Source organism: Tamandua tetradactyla, chromosome 9, assembly GCF_023851605.1.
Source record: "Tamandua tetradactyla isolate mTamTet1 chromosome 9, mTamTet1.pri, whole genome shotgun sequence".
In the NCBI taxonomy this organism is placed as follows: domain Eukaryota; kingdom Metazoa; phylum Chordata; class Mammalia; order Pilosa; family Myrmecophagidae; genus Tamandua; species Tamandua tetradactyla.
This window is the reverse complement of record NC_135335.1, coordinates 32,260,474-32,287,384: the sequence shown is the minus strand read 5'-3', so window position 1 is coordinate 32,287,384 and position 26,911 is coordinate 32,260,474. Positions and strand designations below refer to the sequence as shown.

General features: G+C 48.2%; 1 protein-coding gene across 2 annotated transcripts in view; it reads left to right on the top strand.

Annotated features, from left to right (window-relative positions):
* Positions 1–244: 244 nt before the first annotated feature.
* The window catches only part of EFCC1 (EF-hand and coiled-coil domain containing 1), an 87,480-nt gene continuing 60,813 nt past the window's right edge, over positions 245–26,911 (top strand). For both annotated transcript variants that reach the window (XM_077116380.1, XM_077116379.1), the window contains exons 1-2: positions 245–1,354; positions 2,759–3,042. In XM_077116380.1, the coding sequence (XP_076972495.1) occupies positions 644–1,354; positions 2,759–3,042 (995 nt within the window). In that variant the 5' untranslated portion in view covers positions 245–643. The remainder of the gene's footprint in view (positions 1,355–2,758; positions 3,043–26,911) is intronic.

Sequence of the window (26,911 nt, the reverse complement as noted above, 5' to 3'; positions counted from 1 at the left end):
GTGACTCTTTGCACCATCCTGTGGTTTAAAGGGTGTGCAACCGAGTGGGGCGAGAAGTGGATTAGGGAGCCCAGTAGGCGAATTTAAGTGGGGAGGGAGATGCCGCACTTTACAGGGGAAGGGGTCAGCCAGCTTTCTGCGGAGTGTAGGTGGAGCGAACAGCAGGCGGGGGGCACGCCCCCAGCAACCAGACAAGGCTGCCGCCCTCCTCGCCGGCTTCCTATTCCCCTCCCACCCGTCGCCACGGTTTCGAGGCAAAGTCCCCTCGCCAGGAGGGTGGGGCAGAGGTTTGAGGAGTTGAAAGCGGGCTGACCCTAGAGCGGGAGGAAAAGGGTAGAGACTCCGGGAGCTCCCCGACGAGTGATGAGAGGAGGAAGAGTGCGGGGGTACCGGGGAGAAGCGAGAAGCGGCGGGAAGTGGCAGCATCTTGGGGACTCCGGGCCCCCCCCCCCCACCGCAACCCCCTCCAAAGCCATCCCGAATAAACACAACCGCCCTGACCCGCCAGCGCAGCTGCCGGACGCGGTCCCCGGCGCCGCTCCAACCAGACTGCGGCCGCTAAGCCCCTCCTTTCGAGAGATTCCGGGGGCCGGCCCCTGGAAGTGGCGGGGCAGAGGGGCCAGAGCAGGGACGGAGAAGAGCCATGGAGCCTGACGGCCCGGGCGCGGAGGTCGGCATGGAGGGCGCGGCGGGGGACCCGTATCGGCGGCCGGCGCGGCGCACGCAGTGGCTGCTGAGCGCCCTGGCGCACCACTACGGGCTGGACCGTGGCGTGGAGAACGAGATCGTGGTGCTGGCCACGGGCCTGGACCAGTACCTGCAGGAGGTCTTCCACCACCTGGACTGCCGCGGCGCCGGCCGCCTGCCCCGCGCCGACTTCCGCGCACTGTGCACAGTGCTGGGGCTGCGCGCCGAGGGGCCGGTCGCCTCCGGGGAGGCTGCCGGAGATGCTGCGGTCCGAGACGCGAACTCCGGGGACGCGGCCACCCGGGACACGTCGGTTGGAGAGGCCACCGACGGTGACGCCGACGCCGAGGAGGAGGCGCGCCTGGCTCTGTGCGCCGAGCCGCCCGAGCTCACCTTCCGCCAGTTCCACGCACGCCTCTGCGGCTACTTCGGCACCCGCGCGGGTCCCCGGCTGCCCCGTGGCGCGCTCAGCGAGCACATCGAGACGCAGATCCGCCTGCGCCGCCCGCGCCGTCGCCGCCGCCTGCCTAGCGGACCCGGCCCGGACTGCGGCCCCGACGGCGAGCGCGTGGCGCGGCTGGAGGAGGAGAACAGCAGCCTGCGCGAGCTGGTGGAGGACCTGCGCGCCGCGCTGCAGAGCAGTGATGCGCGCTGCCTTGCGCTGCAGGTGCGCTTCGGCCGGGGGCGGGAAGGGGTTAGGTGGACCGGGAGCTTGCGGGGGGAGGTTAGTGACGGGGTGTGGGGGTATCTTGAGCAGCGGGGTGGCTGTGGAGCCGGGACTCAGCAGAGGACGTGGAGAGGCCCACGCAACCAAATCCTACTTCATCCCACTTGCACGCTGTCTCTGTCCCACCTCGTGCATCTCTGTTATCACCTGTTCCACGCCCCAAACCTCAGTGCCACCCGGGCAACCATCCTGCACTACCCCATCCCCATTTGGTCTTTCCCCTCTCTCCCAGGAGTTGCACCTTCCCAGGAAACGTGGGTAGTAGTCTCACGGATTCAGTCATTCAGCAAGCACCTTGAGCCCTGGAGGGTGCCAGGCTTCTGCGAGGTTTAGGAAACAGGTGAGAAGAAGGCCCCATCAGAGGTTCCCGCTTAGTGGAGTGGTCAGGCCGCTCAGTCATTCAGCAAATATTTATGGGGCGCCCACGGGGTGCCCAGGTGAGAATTCCTGTCGCTAACACTTGATCAGGCAGTCACCGGGGCCAGGTTAGTTCTGGGATATTGACAAGGAAGTGTCATACGGACCCAGCCCTGTATTTGGGATTCAGTTAACACGTAGCGCTGTACCCAGCAGTGTGCCCGGAAAGATGCTGGAGGGAGAGGGACAGACCACTGAAAGGGGTCCGCAGGCCAGAAGGGAACGGATAGTGTCCCCAGGCCCTGAGAGGGCAGAGAGAATGCTGCAGGGTGAGGGAGAGTAGCGAGAATTATGGAAGTGGAAGGGGGTAAGCAAAGGGTGGCAGTGGTAAAGTACTCCCATGGTGTGGAGTCAAGCGATGTAAAGGGGATCCTGGAAAGCAGGCTAAAAAGAGTGTCCAAGACCATTCATTCGCCAGGTATTGATTGAGCACCTGTGTGCCAGGCCTGTTTTAGGCGCTGGGGATACAGTGGGAAATATGGGGGACATAAGCTCCACCTTCTAGAAGCTGAGGCTAGTGAGCAGACATGAGCCCGGGCCTTAGACGCTAGGCTGGGGAGCTTAGATGTTGTTTGGATCTTGGGGGTGGGAGAGTCTCAGAAGTTTGGGCGGTATGAATATAGGAGGAAGGAGGAGAAGCAGCGAGTCATGATACTGAGAGATCGCTGGTACAATGCAAAGGACAGGATGTGAGCTTTGTGCCTCAGTGCCTCTCATCCATAAAATTCAAGTCTTAGACCTCCTATTCAGGATTAAATAGGTTCACACAGGCTGGGTTCTTTAACAGCGCCCGACGCTTGTAAGCAGTGCCTGCGATGAATGTGCACCGTCGTCAGTGTACTTCTGGGTGCACAGGACTGGTGGCCGGAGTGGTGGCCCGCGTTACTGTCGTGCATCAGCTCACCCCTTGCTGCCCTGTCCCCGCAGGTCGGCCTCTGGAAGAGCCAAGCGGGCGCCCAGGAGGTGGAGCGCGATGGGCCCGAAGCGGCGGCACGGGAGCTGCGGCAAGCGCGGGGCGCCCTGGCTGCGGCCCAGGCCCACGCGGGGCGGCTGCGCCGGGGCCAGGAGGAGGTGCGGCGTCGCGCCGAGGAGGCCCGACAGGCAGTGCTGTGCAGTCTGCGCCGCGTGCGCGAGCTGGAGGTGCTGGCACAGCAGGTGCCTGGCCTGAAGCGCTGGGTGCGGCGGCTGGAGGGGGAGCTGCAGCGCTACAGGTGAGCTAGGAACGCGAGGGCCTGGGCCCCCCTGGTCAGCTCCGGGTCTCCCAAATCCCAGGTGTACGTCCTTGCCCCAGCCCCTACCCGTTCTTGTGTTCCCGGCCTTGTTGATGCATCCATTCATTCATTCGCTGTTCCGTTCTTTCATTTCCTGAGTCATTCATGGATTCCATTGCTTGCTCTTTGTTTATCCATCCATCCACCCACCCACCCATTCACTCACAAAGTTCCTGCATTTGCTTATTCATGGACTGCAATTGAATATATCCATTCTTACTTGCCCTTTGATTTGATCAAAGAATAATTTCTACAATAGCTAAGTTACTTTATTCTCTGAGCTCAGTCTAACTTAACTCTTTAACCCTCATAGTAACCCTGTGAGTTATGTCCCCATTCTACAGATGAGGCTAAGTATCCCTTGGGCTAGGTGATAAGCTCCACCAAGGCAGGAACCTGGGCTTGGGAACAAGCCTCAGATCCTGGCAGGGCCTCAGATGGGTCCAGTAAGCCACCACCCTTCTCCAAGCCTCTGCTCATCTTCTGTGGAATGTAGATTGTGATACTGCCTACCAGAATGGTTTGAAGGGTTGGTACCGTCCTGCCGTACCAGTATAATATGTGCTCAGTAAGCAAGCGTGTCCTCTGCCTCTCAAATCGCAAGGCATATCCACTTTCCATGACTGAGCACCTACGATGAATCGGGTGCTGAGCCAAGTGCCACAGATGCTACTGTGAACAAGACAGAAGAAAATCCTGGCCAGAGCAGCCATCAGCTGAGTAAGGCAGCTGGCAGACTTCTAAGAGATCACCCCATGATTAGGTGGATGGCTGCAGGTTGGGTGAGTGCTGTAAAGGAAAGGCACCAGACTCTCCAGGAGTTGGTACTGATAAGCTCCCCATGTCTCAGTGTCTGAGCCCCTGAAGATGGGCACTTGAGCTGAGTGTTTCTTACTTGGCAGGATGGGCCAAGGGAAGGGCACATGGGAACACTATGGCCCAAGCCATAAGGCAGGAAGGACTTGACATATTCCAGAAACTGTAAGGAAGTCAGATTGATGGGAAGGATAAAGAGGCAGGCAGAGACCAGGTCATTCAGTACCTGTCTGAATGTAATGGCTTCTGTCTTTCCTTCAAGAGCAATGTAAAGCCATGGAAAAGTTTTCAGCAGAGGGGCGACAAGATCAGATTTGCATTTCAGGGGGAAAAAAAACACCTTAACTACGGCTGTTTGAAGCAGAGATGGATGAGGGAGCCCGAGAGGGGCTGCTGTCATGCTTCCAACATGAGAGGAAGGGGGGTCTGGCCCTGTCTGGGATGGAGGGGGATGGCAGCCAGAGGGGTAGCTTTGAACCTAGATCCTTAGAGGAAATACTGTGTCCTTGACTTCTGAGGTGCTCACAGCTGGAGCTCACAAGGCTAGAGGGAGGTCTCCCAAGGAGGCAGACTCTGAGCCAGTCTCCCGCAGCTCCAAATATTTGGATAGTCACTTCCTGTTTGCATAGCTGATTGGCTAAAGAGGAGGTCTGGCTGGCTTGGGGCCTGTGTCCTGCCTTGGAACTTTTTCCAAGAGGAGAAATAAAGGGTCTCTTTTTTTTTTGCCTGGATGTAACACTGTCATTTACAGCAAAATTGGAAGAACTACAAACAATAGAAAAAATGGATTTGTATCCATTGCATCATTTAGTCCTCCCAAGAACCATGCAGGGTAGAGACTGTATCTCCATTCTACAGATTGTGGAAAGTAGGGCTCTGAGAAGTTGAGTAATGAGAAGGCCACCCAGCCAGAAAGTAGGAAAAAAAAAAAAAAAAAAGGTCTGCCTGACCCCGCAGCCTGTGTTCTTTCTTTGCACTCTACCTTTTTTTCTTGCCTCATGGTGGCAAAATAGCGGCTGAAACTCCAGGCTTAATATCTGCTATTCAGGAATAAGAAGAAGGAAGGGCACCTGGGCGTGGGGGGGGTGGGGGGGTTAGGATTTTCTCCTCGTGAGTCTTTGCCGTTGTATTCCAGAAGAGATACCTCTTCCCACGAGAACTTACACCTCATGGGTAAGAACTTACCTCTCATGGGTAAAAACTGCTCACCTGGTTACTCCTACCTGCAGGGGAATCTGGGCACATTGACAGCCCCCTAAAATTGGGGCTCTATTAGTAAGGAAAAGAGGGGAACAGATATTATGGAGGCAATCAGCAAGGTTTTCCCCAAAGCAGCACCCTGTGAATTAGAAAACTGAGGACTAGAGAGTGATACGGTGTGAGTGTCACACTGTTTAGATGATGGCTTTGCCACTTGTTCCCCTGTCCCTGTAAAAACGTGCCTGGTAAACTTTGCTCAACCCCTGGAGGCAGACCTCCTCTGCACACTTTGTGTAGTCAAGGATTATGGTTTTGTGGACTGATTTGCCCCCAAAGCTCCCTCTGTCTTTGAAAAAAGGAAAGAGGAGGGGAGAGAACAGCTGTGGACATTTGTTTGGCATCAACTCTGTACAAAGCACAAGGTCAGGCACTTTCCCTGTGTTAGTTCATATTAGCCCCTAAACTATCCAAAATGAAAAGTATTGTTATCTGCATTTCATAGATAAGAAATCCAATGCCAGAGAGGAAGCAACTTGCAATATGGCATAAAGAGCCATGACAAAGCCAGGATTCAAAGTCCAGATTGAGTGGCCCCAAAGCCACTTACCCCAGGCTGGGTTTGGTAAGGTTGCAGGTCGTCCTGGACTCTCCCACCCCAAAAATGTCTGCAGGCCGGAGAGGGGCTATGGGCTGTGATGTTGCCTCTACTTTCGCATTTTAAATGCCAGGAACACAGATGTCCCCTGAGGGGTGAGCTGAGCCACCTCCCTGCCCTGCAGCTGGACCAGTTGGGCCTGCAGTTTGGAGGAATTACTGGGAGGAAGAGGCACCACACCCCTAAAGCCAGAGCCAGGTCATGCCTTGTGAAGTGACATCATTTTAGAACATGTCCACGTGTTCTGCAGATGTGTGGTGTGTTTTTAGGTTAAAAACAAAAAAAAAGTGCAATGACTGAATTCATCTCCGGAATGACAGTTTGAGGCCATTTAGTTAAAATGAATGTGTTACCCATACTTTTCTGGCCTCTTCCAGTTTTCAAGAAATCACCTCACTCTGACCTTCTAATAACTCTCTGAGTTTGGCATTTATGTCCTCATTTTTCAAATGTAGAAAAGGAGTCTCAGAGGGGCAAGTGACCTGACCAACTCGTGGCCAGAACTTTATTAAATGAGCACTGAGAGTTGAGTTTCCTAACTCTGAATCAAATGTCCTTTCCCCTTCTCTGCCACCTCCCTAAAATATTTCAGTGACTCTATTTGTCATTTCTAGGCCTTCATTTCAGCTCCTTTTCAAACCTGCACAGTCTTTTTCATCTTGCTCAGTTCTCGTGTTATGGGCTCTATTCAATCTTTTAGCACTTTAAACATTTTGCATATACTTATTGTAAAGTCTCTTTTTGGGGGGCTGGAATAGCTGAACTGCCTTTGGGTTTTTATATTCACCATCTGTCTCATGATGCTGAGTTCCTAGTGTGCTTTGTAACTTTTGTCTTTGGCAGAAGTCATGATCCTTGAGAATCCCACATATAACCGTTGTTCTGGAGCTCCCTTCAAAGGTTTCCCACATACCTCCACCGGGGCATGATTCTGGGCTGATTTTTAAGTTAGTTTCTTTGCTTGGAGATCCCTAATGCCACACATAGTCGGTGTATTTACCAGGATTCTCTAGCGAGACAGAACCAACAGGAGATATCTGTAAATAGGGGAGTTTATAGAAGGGTCTCACGCAAATGTGGGAATGCACGAATCCAAATTCCACAGAGCAGGCTGCAAACCTCTAATGAAGGTTTTCGATGAATTCTCAGGAGAGGCTGGCTAATGTACAGCCGAAAGTTCTCTCTTCTGATGGCTGAAGTTGTGACCTCCCCCTTAAAAGTCTTCAATTGATTGGATTAAATCCAACGGATTGAATCTGCTCATTGCAGAAGTTACACACCTTGGTTGCTCGTAGATGTAATCGGCCAAAGATGCAATCAACTGACTAATTATTTAAGTTCATGAAATGTCATTGCAGTAACGGTGAGGCCAGTGCTTGCTTGACCAGACAACTGGGCACCATCACCTGGCTAGGTTGACACCTGAACCTGACCATCACAGTGGGAATTTGAGATCCACACCTGGGCACAACATCCTGAGGCCAGTGGGTGGGGTTTTTTCTTGTCTTTCTTTGTAGGTGAGACCTCCCCTCAATGGCTCCTGACTTCAAACAGGGGCCCTCCTTCTATAGACTCACCATACAAAGTCTTTTGGGGTTCCTTAATGCCACACGTAGTGTTTGTATTAGTTATAGTTCTCCAGGGAAAGATCCATTTGTTCATAAAACCCCATTCCAGACCCCTCCATGGGCCTTTTGCCTCCATCTCGTTTTTCCTTCTGTAAGCTGAAGGTCTCCCCTTCATATTTTTGGACCTGGTCTCTATATTCTTTAAAATAGTTATTTTTTTATCCATCATTTCTCTGTGTTTGGAGATGGAGGGGGGCTTCCCATAGCACCTCCAACTCCCATCTTGACCAGCAAATAAGAGACTATACAGTAAAAACTTAAGAGAGAAAAAAGTTCTTAAGGGATTGGAGATACTCATTTAATCGTTCAGTGGTATTTTCTAAGCACCTTCCTCGGACCAAGCCCTGTGCTAGTAATGTGGGACACAGAATTGGTATAGTCAAGTCCACTGCCTTCAAAGGGTCTCCTAGACCCAAGGAGAGCTGACCCTCAACACGTTAGGATACAAGTGTACTGTGTGCTAAGGGGCCATGGGGGAGCTACTGCTACTTCCAGAGCTGTGGTCAGGACTTGCATGGGACTAACCCAGGTGTCAGAAGGGGTCTCCAGGCTTCTTACAGCTCGGAAGAAAAATGTCCCAGGAGCCCCTCTGTCCACTCCATCAGATCTCCTGCCTGCCCCCAGCAGAACTCTTGTCTGGCACCACCGCCTATTGGAAGAGAAACTCAGCTCCTTCCTCAAACCCAACAAAACAGTCCGTCCCCACCAAACATTTTGAATGGAGTCAACTTCACTGTTGATTTGGGGTGGTGGGGAGGGGCAGGAAGGTACAGTGCAGGAATGCAAACAGCTTCAGTGAGATACTGGGCAACAGGTTTTTCAAATGTCATTTAATCCCCCACCAACCAGCATGATCACATTTCTCCCAACCTAGACCCAGTCACTGTCTACCTTTCTCTCTCTCCTGCTTTCTCTTTCTTCTGCTCTGTCATCTTGACTGAGTGCCAGAAAACCTGGCTCAAACTGTCTTGGGCAAAAAGAGAGAATCTCCTGGCTCTTAGAACTGAAAAGTATGGGCATATCCATACACACACACACACACACACACAGAGAGAGAGAGAGAGAGAGAGAGAGAGAGACACACACACACACACAGTCAATTCTTATTTTGTTCTCTAAAATCATCATAAAAGCTGAATATTGAGCCATAGTCCCTGGGGAAATACTGAGTTAAGCTCCTGTGTGCCTCTGGTCACAACATTTTCATCAACTGATCAATGCATAACTTTGGTTTTTGTGTATTTGTGTTTAAAGATACTTTATTTAATATGTTGTTAATTCATTAATAATGAACTCATGCCAACAGTACTTATGACTCAGGCCTGATGGATGCTTACCTAACATGCATGTTTTCTCCATCAAGCACATCTGAGCCTTTTTGTGCTTAGGAACACTAGACAGCACTTCGGCACTACACTTTGGGGACTGTTTTAAACAGTGAAAGTACAAAATCAAAAATGCAAAACTCCTGGCACTAAATATACCATGAAAAGGATGTTTGTTTGCAGTATGAGAGCTGAAAAAAGAAGGCAGAGCATTGCCTTGTGCAAGCTCAGCTGGGAACATGTATGTCAGCGGCTCAGATTTCTCACCACCCTGTGCAGGTCCGTGAATGACCGACCACGAAGTGCTAGGAGTACTGACTTTGGGGTTACGAATAGTAAAGTTTAGTAGGCCAGTTAAATTTGCAAATACGAAGCCACAAATAGTGAGGACCAACTGTGTATGTGTGCACATGTGGTAAGTAGATGAGAGAGACGATAGGTAAATGGGCAGATAGATTATAAATAACTGAATAGATTAGATATATGGTAATAGATTAGATAGATGAGAGATAGGAGGATAGATGACAGATGGATAGATAGGCAGACAGACAGATGATAGATAGAATAGATGTGCATCTCACACCTAGCTCTGCTTCCCTTTGAGCCAGCTTCAGCTTCACTCTCAGGCAAGTTCTCTCTCCCTGATGGTCCTGGGACACCAGACTACATCTTCAAAGCTCTAAGTCCCCTAGAAAGGTAATCTCTCACCCGCGCCATCCTCTGAAGTCCTGGAACAGAGCCTCTTGGACCAACTTGGGAAACATGCTCATTTGTGAGCTCCTTACAGGGCAGGAAGATTTGGTGCTGTCCTTGGCAGAGCCTTGGTCACTTACCAACCCCCGGAGCCATAGTCAGCCCAGGGGGACCCTGGGGCTGAGAGTGGGTGTCTCCCCCTGGGGCCAGAGCAATAAGCAGGGAGTGTATCTGGGATGTGCTAAAACAGCAGGCAGCCCAGCCCCCAGCCCCCAGCCCCTCTCTGGAACTTGCAGTCCTAAGGCCCCTTCTTGTCTCGGGAATAGCTCCACCCGTGGCAGCCTGAAAACCTCTGGAAGGCAAGACCTGGGAAGGAAACCTGGTCTGTTACCAGGGCAGCCTTGTCATGAAGTCTGCTTTTCTGAGCTCCTGAATGCTTTGGGGCTGGTTTGGGGGGCTCTACACCTTTGTCAAGCTGTGCTCCTTGGGGATCTTCAGTACTTACTAGGGTGGGCTGGGCAAAAAAGGTCATTACCCATCTCCTTCCCTAGCCTGGAAGCCCCCGTGGGGAGGGACAGTGTCTTGGGCATTTCTTTGGCCCAGCTCCCAGCCAAGGGCTTCGCACACAGTAAGACTGTGCATGAACAAATGAATGAAGTACTGAATGAGCATAGGAATGGCTGAGGTCCTCAAAAATACCCAGTGAAAAGGGGCTTGGTACAGAGGGGTGGGGGATCTCCTTGAAGGAGACCACCTTGACCCTGGGGCGGCGTTGTGGCATCTCTTCCTTCTCCTGAAGCCTCTGAGTCTTGGCCATTTGCCTGCCCAGCCTCTCCGTGCACTGGCACAGCTGAGCCCACCCAGCAGGACCTCCAGGACACAGTGCAGCCGGGCAGGGGCTGGGGTGCAAGCAGCTGGAGCAGGGAGGCGGGGCCTGCCCAGCCCAGCTCCAGAGGCTTTGTTGTCTTCTCCGGGGAAGATGAAAAGGCCAGGGTGGAGCGCGGGAGGCAGCAGGACAGCTCACTTGGCCCCTATGGAGGGAACACAAAGATGAGGCCACTGGAGGGTCACCTCTTTTCTTCCACCCCATTGCGGCAGGGGTGCAGGAGGAGAGCAGATGGGTGGGCGGGGCTGCACAGGCCTGGGGGCACCATCTGGAGCTGAGAGGCTTCTGGCTGCGGATTCCATTACCCTGCGAGGCAGGCAAGTGGGTGGCCACTTGTGAGAACTGAAGCCCCATTACCAGGGACAATATTCAGCTCCCACAGAGGAGTAGCGCCAGGCGGGTATCTGTCATGTGTCCCGGCCTGGGGCCCCTGGGGACACAGAGATGAGCTCTGCAGAGTTTGAATCCCAGCTTTTTCACATTTTTATTGTAAGCCTTGATCTAGTCCCTTCACTTCTGTGAGCCTCACTTTCCCGGTCTGTAAAATGGCAACGATGAGGAGGAAGTCGAGAACACCCACTGAGTGTGAATGTATTTAAAGTGCCCAGAGTAGTAGTTAGCATAGTGTAAATGCTTAATAAATATTAGGAACTGTCATTACCAACTTTGTTCCTTATCCTGGCACCCACCTTAAAAATAGTGATGGGTATAAGAATTGTCTGCTGAATTGGGCAATCAGTAGTGACTCCCAGAGAGATCCACCCTCATTCAAATGTATGCCCCAGCCCACTTCTCCGAAGACAGAGCCTGCCCTGCACTCCTTTGTCTGACAGGCCAGAAGCATTAGGGTCTGGGATTTTGCACCCCTACTAGGAAGAGGGCTATTGACTGCACACACAAACATGTGCAATAAATGTGCCCTTCAGAGAAGGAAGCCAGAGCCCAGCAAGGGGAGGTGATCTGCCCAAGGTCACACAGCAAGTCGGGGGCACAGCCAAGTCTGGACTCAGTGTTCTGAGAGTCTCAGAGTCTAAGGCTCTCCCTTACTTCCTGCAGGTGGGTTGGAGTAAGCTTCAGTTCTCTTGGCTTTGTGGTTAGGGCAACGGTGTGAGTTTTCTCTGGGGTGAGACTTAGCTTCCAAGTCCCACCTTTTCCAGTTCCAGTTCCAAGCCAGGTGAGTGGCCTCAGGGAGTAGGGGAGCTATAGGTGGACCAGAATACCGGTCCTCTCAGCCAGGGCAGCCACACCGGACCTGGGGTGGCCTGGGTGGCCTCGTCCATTTAACCCAACAGGCCACACATTTTCTTTTGTGCCTTGATTTGAAAAAATGGGAGAGCTTCGACTCAACCTGATAGAGTTTCAGTTTCCTCATCTGAAGAGGAGTTATTTTTAGTGCCTACCTTGTAGGGTAAGGATTATACCCTTGCTCCTTACTGAGACCCAAGGTAAAAAGCACTTAGAATTGTACCTGGCACATAATAAGCACCCCATAAATACCATGTCATCAGTCGATTCTCACCCATGGAGCACATTCATTCGTCTGCTTTGCAGTCTTTGGAGCGGACTTTAAATCAGCCTGCCGCCAATACTGTGGGTAAAATCCCAGGGAAGAATATGGATTGGCCCAGTTGGGGTCAGTCCCAATTGGCCAGGGCTGGGTTAGGGCATACCCTCTACCTTGCAGTGGGTGGGATCAGTGCTCTGATTGGAATGGGGTAGATCCATTCCTCAAGGGAGGTGGGTACTGTTACCAGGAGACAAAGGAAGGATGCAGGTGAGACAAAACAACCAATGTCCACCTCATGAACGCCCCCTTGGAAGTAAAAATCCAAGTGTAAGGACTATAACATAGCACAAGCAAAAAGAAAATAGAAGAGTGGGTATCTGGGCCTCTGATACAAAGGTTGGAAGTTTTTATGTAGTGTAGTGGTTTTCCAAAAAGGCTGGGGGCATGTGGATGGTTCCCTTATTTAGGGTGATCTGTCCAAAGAGACACATAGTAATGTGCTGTTTACCCACAAGGAGACACAGGAGAAAGAGACCAGTGTGAGGTAGAGTCCCAGCATGTCTTGTAGCTCTGGAAGAGTTGGAGCCAGCAGCCTAAGGTGGCTAGGTCCTGAGTCGTGAGTGGTACAGACAACTTGTGCAGTCCCAAAACAGATCACTTTGGACAACATAAGGGAGAGGGCATGGTCTCCCAACTTGTTCTGATGGCACAAGCTGGGGGTATAGATATTCAAGGTAGTCCCGTGTAGGATTCTTATACCCATCCCCCCTGCACCTGAGTAGAGAACTGCTGGGAAATAAATTCATGCATACTTTCTTTGGGGGAGGGTAGAATTCTATATTACAGGGTTTTGTGGGGGGGTTTGGTCTTTTCTAGGCCAAAAGAACAGGCAGGGAATTCATTTATTTAATTATCAATTAAAAAAACATCAGTGTCTGGCTTCAGGCACGGTTGGATCCAGGAGCTCAGGTCACATCACCTGGAACCTCTCCCTCTCTTATCCCTGCTTTTCCCTGGTTGTCTCCACTTTCAGATGGCCTTTCCATAAGGTGATAAGATAACTGCCATCATCACTAGGGTTAACTCCCATCTCCTAGTCACCCCCAACAGAAAGAGCTTCTCTTTCCCAGTCATTCCAAACAAAATCCTGAGATTAACACTGATTATCCTGACTTGGGTCACATGCCCATCCCTGAACTAATCACTGTTGCCAGGGCTATGGAATATGCTGATTGGCCAGCTTGGTGTTTCAGTTGGCTGAAGCTGTCAGAAGGCAAATTTATTAGGTTACAAAGGTACAGTCTAAGGATGTGAAAATGTCCAAATTAAGGCATCAACAAGAAGGTACTTTCTCAGAGGAAGGGCAGCTGGTATCTGGGTTCCTCTATCACATGGAAAAACACATGGTGATGTCTGTTGTCCTTCTCTCCCAGCATCTGGTTTCAAATGGCTCTCTCAGCTTCGGGTGTCTCCTAGGGCATTTTCCTTCTGCATCTCCAAGCATCTGTGTCTGACTTTTTTCCAAAATGTTTCCCTCTTAAAGGACTCCAGTAAGTAGATTAAGACCCACCTTGAATGGTCACATCTCCATGGAAACAACCCAACAATAGGTCTGCCCCCAAAAGATTGGATTAGAAAGACATGGCTTTTCTGGGGTGCATAACAGTTTCAAACCAGCACCCTTGGGTCATTTGACTACTCTGGGCCATTCTGATTGGCCAGACCTGGGTCACATGCTCATCTCTAGCCCTACTTGTGTCACGTGGACGAAGAGAAGAGGAGAAGGGTAGGGTTGGATTCTCCCACAAATAGTCCCCACTACACTGGGAGCTCTTTTTGGGAGCTGATGGTGGTCTGGGCCCCTCTTTTCTGCCCTTCCTACTACAGAGCCCAATAGAGGGCCTGACTCAGGAATGGTTGGTGATTTCTTCAGTGACCAAGCAGATGCATGGATTTCCCATTGTCTGTTCTGAATTAGGGGGAATGTCCCCCAAGAGGGACCAAGAGAAGCCCGGAGCCTTCCGAAGTCAGATACCAGTAAGGCATGGGGCAGAAACTCTTCACTTTGTCTCTTTGTGACTTTTGGTCAGACTTTTCTTGATTCAGCCAGGTTTTGTTGCATGCCAAGAGAGTATCAGCACTGTCCTGGCTGTAAGGGAAGCAGCCATGAACAAGATGGGCAAATCCCAGCTCTCATAGAACTGACATTTGAGTGGGGAGACAGTCCACAAATGAACACATGGACAAATGAACACGGATGAGCGGAGGTGAGGGAGGCTGCTATAGCTACAGCAGTCAGAGGAAGCTTCTTGGAGGAGGTGACATTTGACTTGAGACCTGAGTGATGAGATAGAATCAGCAGACTTGTAGGATCTTGAGTGAGAGCAAATCCAGCCAGTGGGAAGAGCAAGGCAGAACTACCAAGAAGGGAACAAGATTGGCCTGTCTACAAATGGCTGGAGAGTGATGAGAACTCTGGAAATGCCCAAGATGAAGATGGGCCAAGTGAGGGGGGCGAGGCACTAGGGAATAGCAGACAAAAGAGCCCTGGACACCCTGTCTCGCAGACAGTCCACCTTGAGTCCTGCTGAGCTGGTGATCCAAATATTCTCAAATCCGCCTGCTTCTCTCCAGCTGCACACAGCCCCCAGGCCCAGCTGCAGTGTCATGCTGGGCAGCCATACTGGCCTCCTAACTGGTTTCTCTGCTTCCACCCTCCAGTCCGTGGACCATGCAGGGCTCAGGGTAGTCTTTTCGAATCCCAAGTCTCATCTTGCATTTCCCCTGCTCATGACCTTCCATGGCCTCCCACTGCCCTTAGACTAAACACCAGCCCCTCACCGTGACCTTCTGACCCGCGGGGAATGTGGTTTCTGCCCAAGGCTCTGGCCTCGGCTTCCTCCACTTTCTCCACTGCACTCATTTCCTGGCCTAACGCACACTCCTCTCTGTTCCCAGAACCCACCAAACCCCTTCCTTCTGCAGGCCCTTGGGATGTGCAGCTGCCTTGGCTGTCCCCTGTTCTGGCTTCATCTGTATTCAGACTCCAGGTCTCAGCTTAAACATCACTTCTTCAGAGAGGTCCCTGACCCCCATTTTTCAGTCTGCTCTCCTGTTTCTGTTCTCACCAACCCGGGTCCTTTTTCATCATTAATTTATTTTTGTGACTACTTCACTGTTGTCTCTGTCCTCCAGGGTATGTAAGCTCCATGAGGCCATGTTGCTAAACTCGGTATCTCCAGCATTATAGCACAGTGCCTGGCTCAGTCATTTATCTTTTAAAGGACAAAACCACAGGCAAGTCTTATGTGTTCAAGGGACATGCTGTGTGCAACCAACGTTGAGATGTTCAGAAAATAGACAGATGTAGATAGATGACGGATGGATGAAGGGATGGGTGGATAGACAGATGTAGATAGATGACGGATGGATGAAGGGATGGGTGGATAGATGGATGGGTGGGTAGATGGATGGATGGATGGATGGATAAATAGGTAGATACAGAATGATACAGCAATCGTGGCAAAATGTTCAAATTGGTGGATCTGGGTATCTGGAGTGGGGGTTTGTTGGAGTCCTCTGCGTGAATTTTGTATTAATTTTGTAGCTGTCCTGTAAGCTTGAAATTATTTCAAAATAAAAAGTTTAGAAGGAAAAAAAATAGATCCTAACATCTAAATTGCTGATCAGAGTGTACTGAAATTGCTGAAAGCAAGTGAGAATTGATCAGCTTCTTTGATAAGCAGTGCTAAATACTTATTTTTTTAAGAAACACAAAAAGAATAAACTTCGCACTGCAGGCTGGCAGCCCCCACCTATGCTGTATCACTGAAAGTTGAGTCCCCGAGTCTGCTTGGCCACTTCCATCACAGAGTTCACAGTCCTTGGCTCCTCACGCCATCTGCGCTGGTTTGAAGTGATGTATGTAGCTTAGAAAAGCCATGTTTTAATCCTAATCGCATTTTGTAAAGGCAGCCGTTTCTTCTAATCCCTATTCAGTATTGTATGTTTGAAACTGTAATTAGATCATCTCCCTGGAGATGTGATGTAATCGAGAGTGGTTGTTAAACTGGATTAGGTGGAGGCGTGTCTCCACCCATTCATTCGGGTGGGTCTTGATTAGTTTACTGGAATCCTATACAAGAGGAAACGTTTTGGAGAATGAGACATTCAGAGAGAGCAGAACGATGCAGCCATGAGAAGCAGAGTCCACCAGCCAGCGACTTCTGGAGATGAAGAAGGAAAACGCCTCACAGGGAGCTGGAGGAAAAGCTAGCAGATGACGCCATGTTTGCCATGTGCCCTTAAGCCGAGAAAGAAACCCTGACTGTGTTCGCCACGTGCCTTTCCACTTGAGAGAGAAACCCTGAACTTCATCGGCCTTCTTGAACCAAGGTATCTTTCCCTGAATGCCTTAGATTAGACATTTCTATAGACTTACTTTAATTGGGACATTTTCTTGGCCTTAGAACTGTAAACTAGCAACATATTAAATTCTCCTTTTAAAAGCCACTCCATTTCTGGTATATTGCATTCTGGCAGCTAGCAAACTAGAACACCATCTATGCAAAGTAAAGAGTGTGGGCCCCCATGTTGAGGTGGGGACCGTAAATGAAGAGGTGTATAGGGTGCTTCCCAGGCCCAGCAGGCCCCCAAGGACTTCCCGCATGCTCCCCTCTTCTTCATCATTTATTTTCGGTTCTTCTTCCAGCCCCCTTCTTGAGCTCTTCTTCCTACTGTTGTTCTCTTGTTTTTACATTCTGGTCTCTGTTTCCTGTGAGGCTTCAATCAGGAAACACCAGGCAGCAAAGGAAGCGCTGTGTGTGAGCGTCCAGGACCTCCCCATCGCCTCTCCAACTCCAGCACAGTCCTCAGGATGGGGCAAGGGTGGGTTTGGGGAAACAGTCAGCCCCCACCCCCCACAGCCCACACCACCTCCGCAGGCCCTGGTTGAAGCTCTGGGTGTCCTAGCAGCCCTGCAGCTTCCTGAAGCTTGAAGATTTGCCAAGTGGCTCAGAGGGTTGAAAGCGGAAAGAAACAAACAGGAGTGACACACATTTTCCATCCACTCCAAAAAGAGCTGAACCCAAGGGTTGCTATGTTTTTATTTTGAGCTGTCAGCTTGGCTAGGCTGCAGTCCCAAGTTGTTTCATCAAATGCTAATCTAGGTATTGTTGTGAAGGTACTTTGCAGATGTAATTAAAGTCTATAATCAGTTGACTTTACATAAGGGAGATTACTCTGGATAGTCTGGGTGAGCCTGACTTAATCAGTTAAAAGGCCTTTAAAGCAAGGCTGTGGCTTCTCCCCAAAAACAGAAGAATGTTGTTCTGGTTTGCTAGCTTCTGGAATGCAATATACCAGAAACAGAATAGCTTTTAAAAAGGGGAATTCAATAAATTGCTAGTTTACAGCTCTAAGGCTGAGAAACTGTCCCAATTAAAGCAAGTTTATAGAAATGGCAAATCTAAGGCATCCAGGGAAACATACCATGGTTCAAGAAGGCCGATGAAGTTCAGGGTTTCTCTCTCATGTGGAAAGGCACATGGCAAACAGTCATGGTTTCTCTCTCAGCTGGAAGGGCACGGGGCGAACACAGTGTCATCTGCTAGCTTCCTCTCTAGCTCCCCAGGAGGCATTTTCCTTCTTCATCTCCAAAAGTCACTGGTTGGTGGACTGTCTGCCTTGCGGGACTGTGGCATTCTCTGCTTTCTCAGATTCTCGAGATTTCTACAAAATGTTTCCTCTTTCATAGGATTCCAATGAAGTAATCAAAACCCACCTAGAATGGGTGGAGACATGTCTGGTGGTTTAACAACCACTCTTGATTGAGTCACGTCTCCAGGGAGATGATCTAATTAAAGTTTCAAGCATATAGTACTGAATAGGGATTAGAAGAAACAGCTGCCTTTACCAAATGGGATTAGGATTAAAATATGGCTTTTCTAGGGTACATACATCCTTTCAAATCAGCACAAATGTCCCCTAGGTTCTACTTCTCTGGTTGAATTTTTACTGATATAAGAGGGAAGGTGCAGCATTGACTAAGGAGCAGAAACCAACATTTCTGAATACCTGCTAGGTGGGAAGCCCTACACTAGAAAGGATTTTGTGTTCACAACTTAACCCTTAGATAGTGTTATGAGCAATTTATCAGTCATAATGCTTTAGGCTGCAAGTAACAGCAAACGCAACTCAGGATGGCTTAAATCACAAGACAATGATGATCCCACACAAGAATTTTAAGGGAGAGCAGTTTTATCTTCAGAGATTCAATTCTCCATATTCCCACTTTGTCTTCCTCAGCTTGCCATGTTGACCTTCCAGCAAGCAGTCCTCATGGTCACAAAATAGCTGCCATGGCCTTGGCCATCACTGCCACAACCAGAGGCAGAAAAATAAACTGTTCCTCTTTGGGCCTCACTTGTCCCAGAGACCCCTGTAGTAGAGTTCCCCTCACTTGTCATTGGCCAGAATCACATGACACATCTGTTCTTAAACAGGTCCCTGGCAAAGGAGATGGATAATTGCAATTGGCTTACACCAGTCAAATCTCCTTTCCTGAAGCACATGGCCATGAAGTACCTAAAGTAATTGCCAAGGTTGTGTTACAATGAAGACGGGTCTGACCACCAGTATCTATTACTGACAAAACAAATGACCACAACTTCACACCTTAAAAAAAAACAAAAACATTTATTATCTCACAATTCTGTAGGTCCAAAGTCCAGGTGGTCTTGGCTGAATTCTCTGCTTGGGGGTCACACTAAGCCAAAATCAACATGTTGACTAGCTGGGATCTTATCTGGAGGCTCTGGGGGAAAAGTCCACTTCCACACTCTTTCAGATTACTGACAGAATTCAGTTCCTTGTGGTTGTAGGTCTGAGATCCCTACTTCCTTGTTGGCTGTTGACGGGGGGTTGTTCCTTGCATTTTATCTTGCACAATTCCCTCCATTTTCAAGCCAGCAATGACTATGTAAAATCCTTCTCAGACTTCCAGTCTTTCTGACTTCCCCTTCTGCTCCCTGCCAACAAAGTTCTCTGCTTTTAAAGGGGCTCATGTGACCAGATAGGGATAATCTACCTATTAGGGGTTGAATTGTGTCTCACCAAATGATATGTTGAGCCCTAGCTCTACCCCATCCCCCATACCTGTGAACATGGCCTCATTTGGAAACAGGGTCCTTGCAGAGGTAATTCCTTAAGTTAAAATATGGTCACCCTGCATTGCTGTTTTTTAGAATTTCACCTACTGTGAAATTCTACTGTGAGGCTGAAGGAAGAGAGGTTCATGCTTTCCAAAACCTAAATTTTCTAAAGCACATATCCTAGCTCAACCTGTCTGGATAACTCACTTAAACAAACCAAACGAATGGAGCCCAAAATGGGAATGAAGACTTGTAATTCTGTATAGCTTAGTTAAATACTAGAATATATCCCATAGTATGTTGGGAAGATGATTTAAAAGTATTGACAAAGTCCCTTGAGGAATGGGAGAAAAAATATGAAACTATTAATCTTTACCATCAGAGAAACCCCTGGTACTGTCTCAAACATTAGGGACATCCAAGTCAATAGGCCAAGTATTTGATTATGAGGCTTGCTCTTGTGAAGCTTATTTCTGTAGTGGAGAAGCTTAGCCTACCTATAGTTATGCCTAAGAGTTGCTTCCAGAAAACCTCTTTTGTTGCTCAGATGTGGCCTCTCCTTCTCTAAGCCCAACTGCACAAGTGAAATCATTACCCTACTCCCTACATGGGACACGACATCCAGGGGTGAAAGTCTCCCTGGCAACGTGGAATATGACTCCCAGGGATGCGTCTGGCCCTGGCACCATGGGATTAACAATGTCTTCCTGACCAAAACAGAGAAAAGAATTGTAACAATTAAGGTATCAGTGGCTAAGAGAGTTCAAAGGGAGTTGAGATACTATTCAGGAGGCCATTCTTATGCAAACTTCAGCTAGATGTTGCTACTTATCATGGTTTGCCAAATCCCAACCGAAACCACTCCTGTCAACCCTGAAGCACATCTAGGGCTCTAACTGAGACTCTACGCAAATTTCACATACTGAGATTATTTTCCAGAAACCTGCAACCTCCAGATGAGTTCCTAGGCCAGATGAGTACTGAAACCTAGAGGACCCAGTCTCTCCAGGACATCAACTATGTCCATCCCCCAGCCCATTTTATTGCCAGCTCTTTCCAACATGAAAAAGTTAGAGTGGGCATAGCCTAATTATCCCCAATTATCCCATAGCCCTCTGATCCCTTTAAAGAAGGATCAAAGGAGAAGGAGGAGTCATAACAAAGAAGATAGGATTTAACAAATGAGTATGATCACTGAATCATTATATTGATATTTCTTTTAGTCTCCAGTATCTTGGAGCAGCTAGAAGGAAAAGCCTAAAGTTGTGGAACTGTAACCCTTACCAAACTCTGAAATCTATTCTATAACTAATTGTTGCGGTGTGCTTTGAAATGTATTGGTTTTTTTTGTATATATGTAATATTTCACAATAAAAAATGTTTTTAAAAAATGTGGTTACCCTGGAGGAGGATGGGCCCTTAATCCAACATGACTGGTGTTCTTATAGGAAGGTGAGAGGAACAGCTGTGACAGACCCTGTGGCCTGCAAAGCCTGAAACATTTTCATCCCAGAGTGTGTTGAGCAGATAATTAAAAAGTATTGGCAAAGTCCTTTGAGAGATAGGAGAAAAAATATGGAACTATTAAACTTTACCACCAGGGAAACCCCGGATACTGTGCCAAACATTAGGGACTCCCAAGTCAATACTTGACCCAAAGAATTGGCTGACCCCTGAGTTAAATGATAATTTCCTGAAGGCCGTTATGTGGGTGGTTGTTAATTTTGACATGTGGGTGCCTTGTGAGGCCTGAGCAGGATTGGGGCGGGGGTAGAAGTGGATTTTCTCCCCTTTTATTTCCATTTCCTTCTGCCCTGTAGGCAATGACTGCAATGTGATTTTAATTAAAACATGGCTTTTCTAGAGGACATATATCCTTTCAAACCAGCATAAGTGAGGGCATTAATTCAAAAGGAGTGTGACCTTGAAAAATGGGATGGTGACATATGGATTGGTAATGATGTTGGGGGTGAGGTTGAAACCCTAGGTCATGCTGAGTCTTCTCTGGATAATTCTGTAATAGTCTACCCTGAGAACATAGCCACCACACCTCCAGCCTGTTTTGAGGAATTGGCCACCCAACCTCCACTGGAAAAGATTAGCCCTAGAGTGATTAATCCTGTTTTGCCAGATGAAACTGCAAATGAATGCCCTGAAGTAAATGGCTTGGAAGATACTTGAAATTCTTTTCATAACCCACCCTCAGCACCCCTCATTTCTTCCAGACCTAAAACTAAAGGCCCAACAGGCCCCTAAAGGTGAGGTGCAAAGTATCACACATGAAGAGTGTTCTAGTTTGCTAGCTGCTGGAATGCAATATACCAGAAATGGAATGGCTTTTAAAAAGGGGAATTTAATCAGTTGCTAGTTTACAGTTCTAAGGCCAAGAAAATGTCCCAATTACAAGTCTATGGAAATGTCCAATCAAAGGCATCTAGGGAAAGATAACTTGGTTCAAGAAGGCCAAAGAAGTTCAGGGTTTCTCTCTAGTGAGGAGGCATGTGGCAAACACAGCATCATCTGCTAGCTTCTTCTCCTGACTTCCTGTTTCATGAAGCTCCCCGGGAGGCATTTTCCTTCTTCATCTCCAAAGGCTGCTGGCTGGTGGACTCTGCTTCTCGTGGCTATGCCGTTCTACTCTGCTCTCTGAATCTCTTTCATTCTCCAAAATGTTTCCTCTTTTATAGGACTCCAGAAACTTATAAAGACCCACCCAAATGGGTGGAGACATGTCATCACCTAATCCATCGTAACAACCACTCTTGACTAAATCACATCTCCAGGAAGATGATCTGATTACAGTTTCAAACATACAGTATTGAATAGGGATTATTCTACCTCTATGAAATGGGATTTTGATTAAAACATGGCTTTTCTAGGGGACATACATCCTTTCAAACCAGCACAAGGAAGTATGTTATACTCCAAAAGAACTGTGTGAGTTTTCCAATTTATATAGACAGAAATCAGGGGAGTATGTGTGGCAATGGATTTTAATGGTGTGGGATAATGGTGGGAGGAATATAAGGCTGTATCAGACTGAATTTATTGATACAGGCCCACTAAGCAGAGATTCTGCATTTAATGTTATAGCTTAAGGGGTTAGAAAAGGAAGTAACAGTTTGGTTGGTTGGTTGGCTGAAACATGAATCAAAAGGTGGCTGATATTATCTGAGGTTGGATTGCCAGAATTGTACTGGTATAACGTAGATGAGGGGACCCAGAGGCTTAGAGAGATTGGAGTGTTAGAGTGGATTTATCATGCAAACCCTGCTCTTACACCCCAGAAAGATCCGGAGGATGCACCTTTTACCAGAACAGTGAGAAATAAGTTTGTGAGACTAGCACCATCATCCCTCAAGAGCTCTGTGGTTGCACTTCTCTGTAGGTCAGATATTACTGTAGGAACTGCTGTCACTGAGCTGGAATCCTTAAACACAATGGGGATGATGGGATCCTGAATTGGCAGAAGCCAGGTGGCAGCATTCAATCACCAAAGACAGGGTGGACGTGGCTGTTATAATGGACAGCAAATTCAAAGCAGGAGTCAAAATTATATGACTCGCAGAGATTTGTGGCATTGGCTTGTAAATCATGGAGTACCTAGAAATACAATCAATGGGCAGTCTACTAAATTCTTGCTTGAACTATAAAACAAGAGTTCTAGGTCAAGTGAACAGAAGTCTAACTTGAATTACAAAAAGACAGAGTCATGGCCCCTTAATCAATTTCCAGACTTGAGACAGTTTACAGACCCAGAGCCCCTTGAATGAAGGGGAGGCCAGGTCCTTTTGAGGGAGAACCCTGTTACTGCCAGAAATAATACTGTTAATCTTCCTTCAAGCCTTTCCCGAGGAGACCAAAGCCTTTAACCAGGGTAACTGTGCATTAGAAAAGGAAATGATCCGATATTTCTGGGATTATTAGACACTGGTTCAGAAGTGACATTAATTCCAGGGGACCCAAAACATCCACCAGTTAGAGTCATGGCTTATGGAGGTCAGGTGGAGTTTTAGCTCGGGTCTGTCTCCCAGTGGGTCCAGTGGGGTCCCGGACCCATTCTGTAGTTATTTCCCCAGTTCCAGAATGTATAATTGGAATAGACATACTGAGCAACTGGCAGAATCCTCACATTGGCTCTCTAACTTGTGCAGTGAGGGCTATTATGGTGGGAAAGGCCAAGTGGAAGCCACTAGAACTGCCCCTACCTAGCAAAATAGTAAATCAGAAGCAATACTGGATTCCTGGAGGGATTGCAGTGATTAGTGCCACTCTTAAGGACTTGAAGGATGCAGGGGTGGTGATTCCCACCACAACTCTCTTATTTGGCCTGTGCAGAAAAGAGATGGGTCTTGGAAGATGACAGTGAATTATCATAAACTCAACTAGGTGGTAACTGGAATTGCAGCTGCTGTTGCAGATGTGGTATCATTGCTTGAACAAATCAATACATCCCCTCGTATCTGGTATGCAGTTATTGATCTGGCCAATGCTTTTTTCTCAATAGGTGTTAGTAAGGACCTAACACCTATTGAGACAGTTTGCTTTCATCTGGCAATGTCAGCAATATGCTTTCACTGTCCTACATCAGGGGTATATCAACTCTCAAGCCCTATGTCATAATCTTGTCTGCAGGGGCCTTGATCATTTCTCCCTCCCACAAAACATCACACTGGTCCATTATATTGATATCATGTTGATTGGACCTAGTGAGCAAGAAGTAGCACCCACTTTAGACTTACTGGTAAGGCATTTGTGTGTCAGAGGATGGGAGATAAATCCAACAAAAATACAGGGGCCTTCCACCTCAGTGAAATTTCTAGGTGTCCAGTGGTGTGGGGCATGTCAAGATATCCATTCTAAGGTGAAGGATAAGTTGCTGCATCTGGCCCCTCCTATGACCAAAAATGAGGCACAACGCCTAGTTGGTCTCTTCAGATTTTGGCGACAACATATTCCTCATTTGGGTGTGCTACTCTGGCCCATTTATCAAGTGACCAGAAAAGCTGCAAATTTTGAATGGGTTCCTAAACAAGAGGAGGCTCTGCAATAGGGCTAGGCTGCTGTACAAGCTGCTCTGCCACTTGGACCATATGATACAGTAGATCCAATGGTGCTGGAAGTGTCGGTGACAAATAGAGATTCTGATTGGAGCCTTTGGCAGGCCTCTATAGGAGAATCACAATGCAGACTCTTAGGATTTTGGAGCAAAGCCTTACCGTCTGCTGCAGATAACTATTCTCCTTTTGAGAAACAGCTTTTGGCCTGCTACTGGGCCTTAGTAGAGACTGAACGCTTAACTTTGGGCCACCAAGTTACCATGAAACCTGAGTTGCCTATCATGAGCTGGTGTTGTCTGACCCACCAAGCCACAAAGTTGGATGTGTGCAGCAGCACTTCATCATAAAATGGAAATTGTATTTACAAGACAGGGCCAGAGCAGGTCTTGAAGGCACAAGTAAGTTACATGAGGAAGTTGCCCAAATGCCCAAGGTCTCCGCTCCTGCCATGTTACTTTCTCTTTCCCAGACCACAGCTATGGATTCTTGGGGAGTTCTTACAGTGAATTGACTGAGAAAGAGAAAACTCAAGCCTGGTTTACAGATGGTTCAGCACAATATGCAGGTACCATCCGAAAATGGACAGCTGCCGCACTACAACCCCTTTCTGGGTGTCCTTGAAGGACAGTGGTGAGGGGAAATCCTCCCAGTGGGCAGAACTTTGAGCTGTGCACCTGGTTGTTCATTTTGCTTGGAAGGAGAACTGCCTAGAGGTGCGTTTATATACTGACTCATGGGCTGTTGCTAATGGTTTAGCTGGATGGTCAGGGACTTGGAAAGACCATAATTAGAAAATTGGTGACAAAGAGGTCTGGGGAAGAGGTATGTGGATAGATCCTTCTGAATGGGCTTAAAACATGATGATATTTGTGTCCCATGTGAATGTGCACCAGAGGGTGACTTCAGCAAAGGAAGGTTTTAATAATCAAGTGGATAAGATGACCCGTTCTATGGATACCTGTCAGCCTCTTTCCCCAGCAACTCCTGCCATTGCCCAGCGGGCTCATGAACAAAGTGGTCATGGTGGTAGGGATGGAAATTATGCATGGGTTCAGCAACATGGACTTCCACTCACCAAGGCTGACCTAGCTACAGTCACTGCTGAGTGCACAATCTGCCAGCAGCAGAGTTCCACACTCAGCCCCCGATATGGGACCATTCCCTGAGGTGACCAGCAACATGGTGGCAGGTTGATTACATTGGACCACACCCTTCATGGAAGGGGCAGCGATTTGTTCTAACTGGAATTGACACATACTCTGGATATGGGTTTGCTTTCCCTGCATGCAATGCTTCTGCCAAAGCTACCATCCATGGGCTTACAGAATGCCTTATCCATCGTCATGGTATTCCACACAGCATTGCTTCTGATCAAGGAACACACTTCACAGCAAATGAAGTGCAGGAATGGGCATATGCTTGTGGAATTCTCTGGTCTTACCGTGTTCCCCTTCATCTAGAAGCAGCTGATATGTATTGCTGCCAGGTTGAGAAGGGGTGGACTGACATGGTCAGGTTCATGTGTCAAGTTGGCCAGGTGGTGGTACCTGTTTGTCTGGTTGGGCAAGAGCTGGCCTGTCTTTTGCTATGAGGACATTTCATAGAATTAAATCATGACCGTGTCAGCTACATGCACAGCTGATTCTATTTTATCATCAGCCAAGGGGAGTGTCTTCTTTAATGAGTGATGCTCAGTCTAATCACTGGAAGCCTTTTAAGGAGGATTCGGAAGATACAGGCTCTCTTCCTGCTTCAACTGGTGAACCTCTCCTGTGGAGTTCGTCCAGACCCTCCATCAGAATCATCAGCTTCACAGCCTGCCCTGCGGATTTTGGACTGTATGTTCTCATGGTTATGTGAGACACTTTTATAAATTTTATGTTTATAAATATTTCCTGTTGATTTTGTTTCTCTAGAGAATCCTAACTAATACACTGCTGGGATGCAATATACCAGAAATGGAACAGCTTCTAAAAGTGGAATTTATTAAGTTGCAAGTTTACAGTTCTAAGGCCATAAAATTCTCCAAACTGAGGCATCCAGAGAAAGATATTTGAATCAAGAAAGGCCAATGGGGCAGGCCACGGTGGCTCAGCAGGCGGAGTTCTCACCTGCCATGGTGGAGACCCAGGTTCGATTCCTGGTGCCTGCCTATGTGAAAAAAAAAAAAAAAAGAATGGCCAATGTCTGTCACCCAAGAAGGCACATATCTGGTGTTTGCTGGTCCTTGTTCCTGATTCCATTGCTTCCAGCTTCTGATGCCAGTGGTTGCCTCTGTGGGCCTTCACTTAACTCCTCTGGGACACAACTTTGGGTTCTGGCTTGCCTGGCATCTCATGGGAAGGCACCTGGCGATGTCTACTGGACTCTGCATCTCCAAACGTGCATGTCTAGGCAACTGCACTCCAAACATCTCCAAATGTCTGTGTCTCTGTTGACTCTGAAGCAACTGCGTTTTCTCCAAAATGTCTCCCATTTTAAAGGATTCCAGTAAACTAATCAAGAACCACTCTGAATGGGTGGAAACAAATCTCCGTCTAATCAAAAGGTCACACCCACAGTGGGTGTGTCACATCTCCTTGGAAGTAATCTGATCAAGGGGTGACACCCACAATTAGGTGGGTCAGTCTCCATGAAAACAATCTAATCAAAGGGTTTCCACCCTGCAATATTGATTCAGGATTAAAGGACATGGCTTTTGGGAGAACATAACAATTTCAAACCAGCAGACGATGTAAGCAAGCTTTTCACTGCACTCATGTAAAAGTGAATTGAATCAGTGGCTTACTAGTGAGAGCTACAGTTCTGGAAAAAATGACTGTGAGCTGTTGATTTAACTTTTGACAGAAGCTTAGCATCAGTGACATCCAATAGAAGTTTCTGGAATG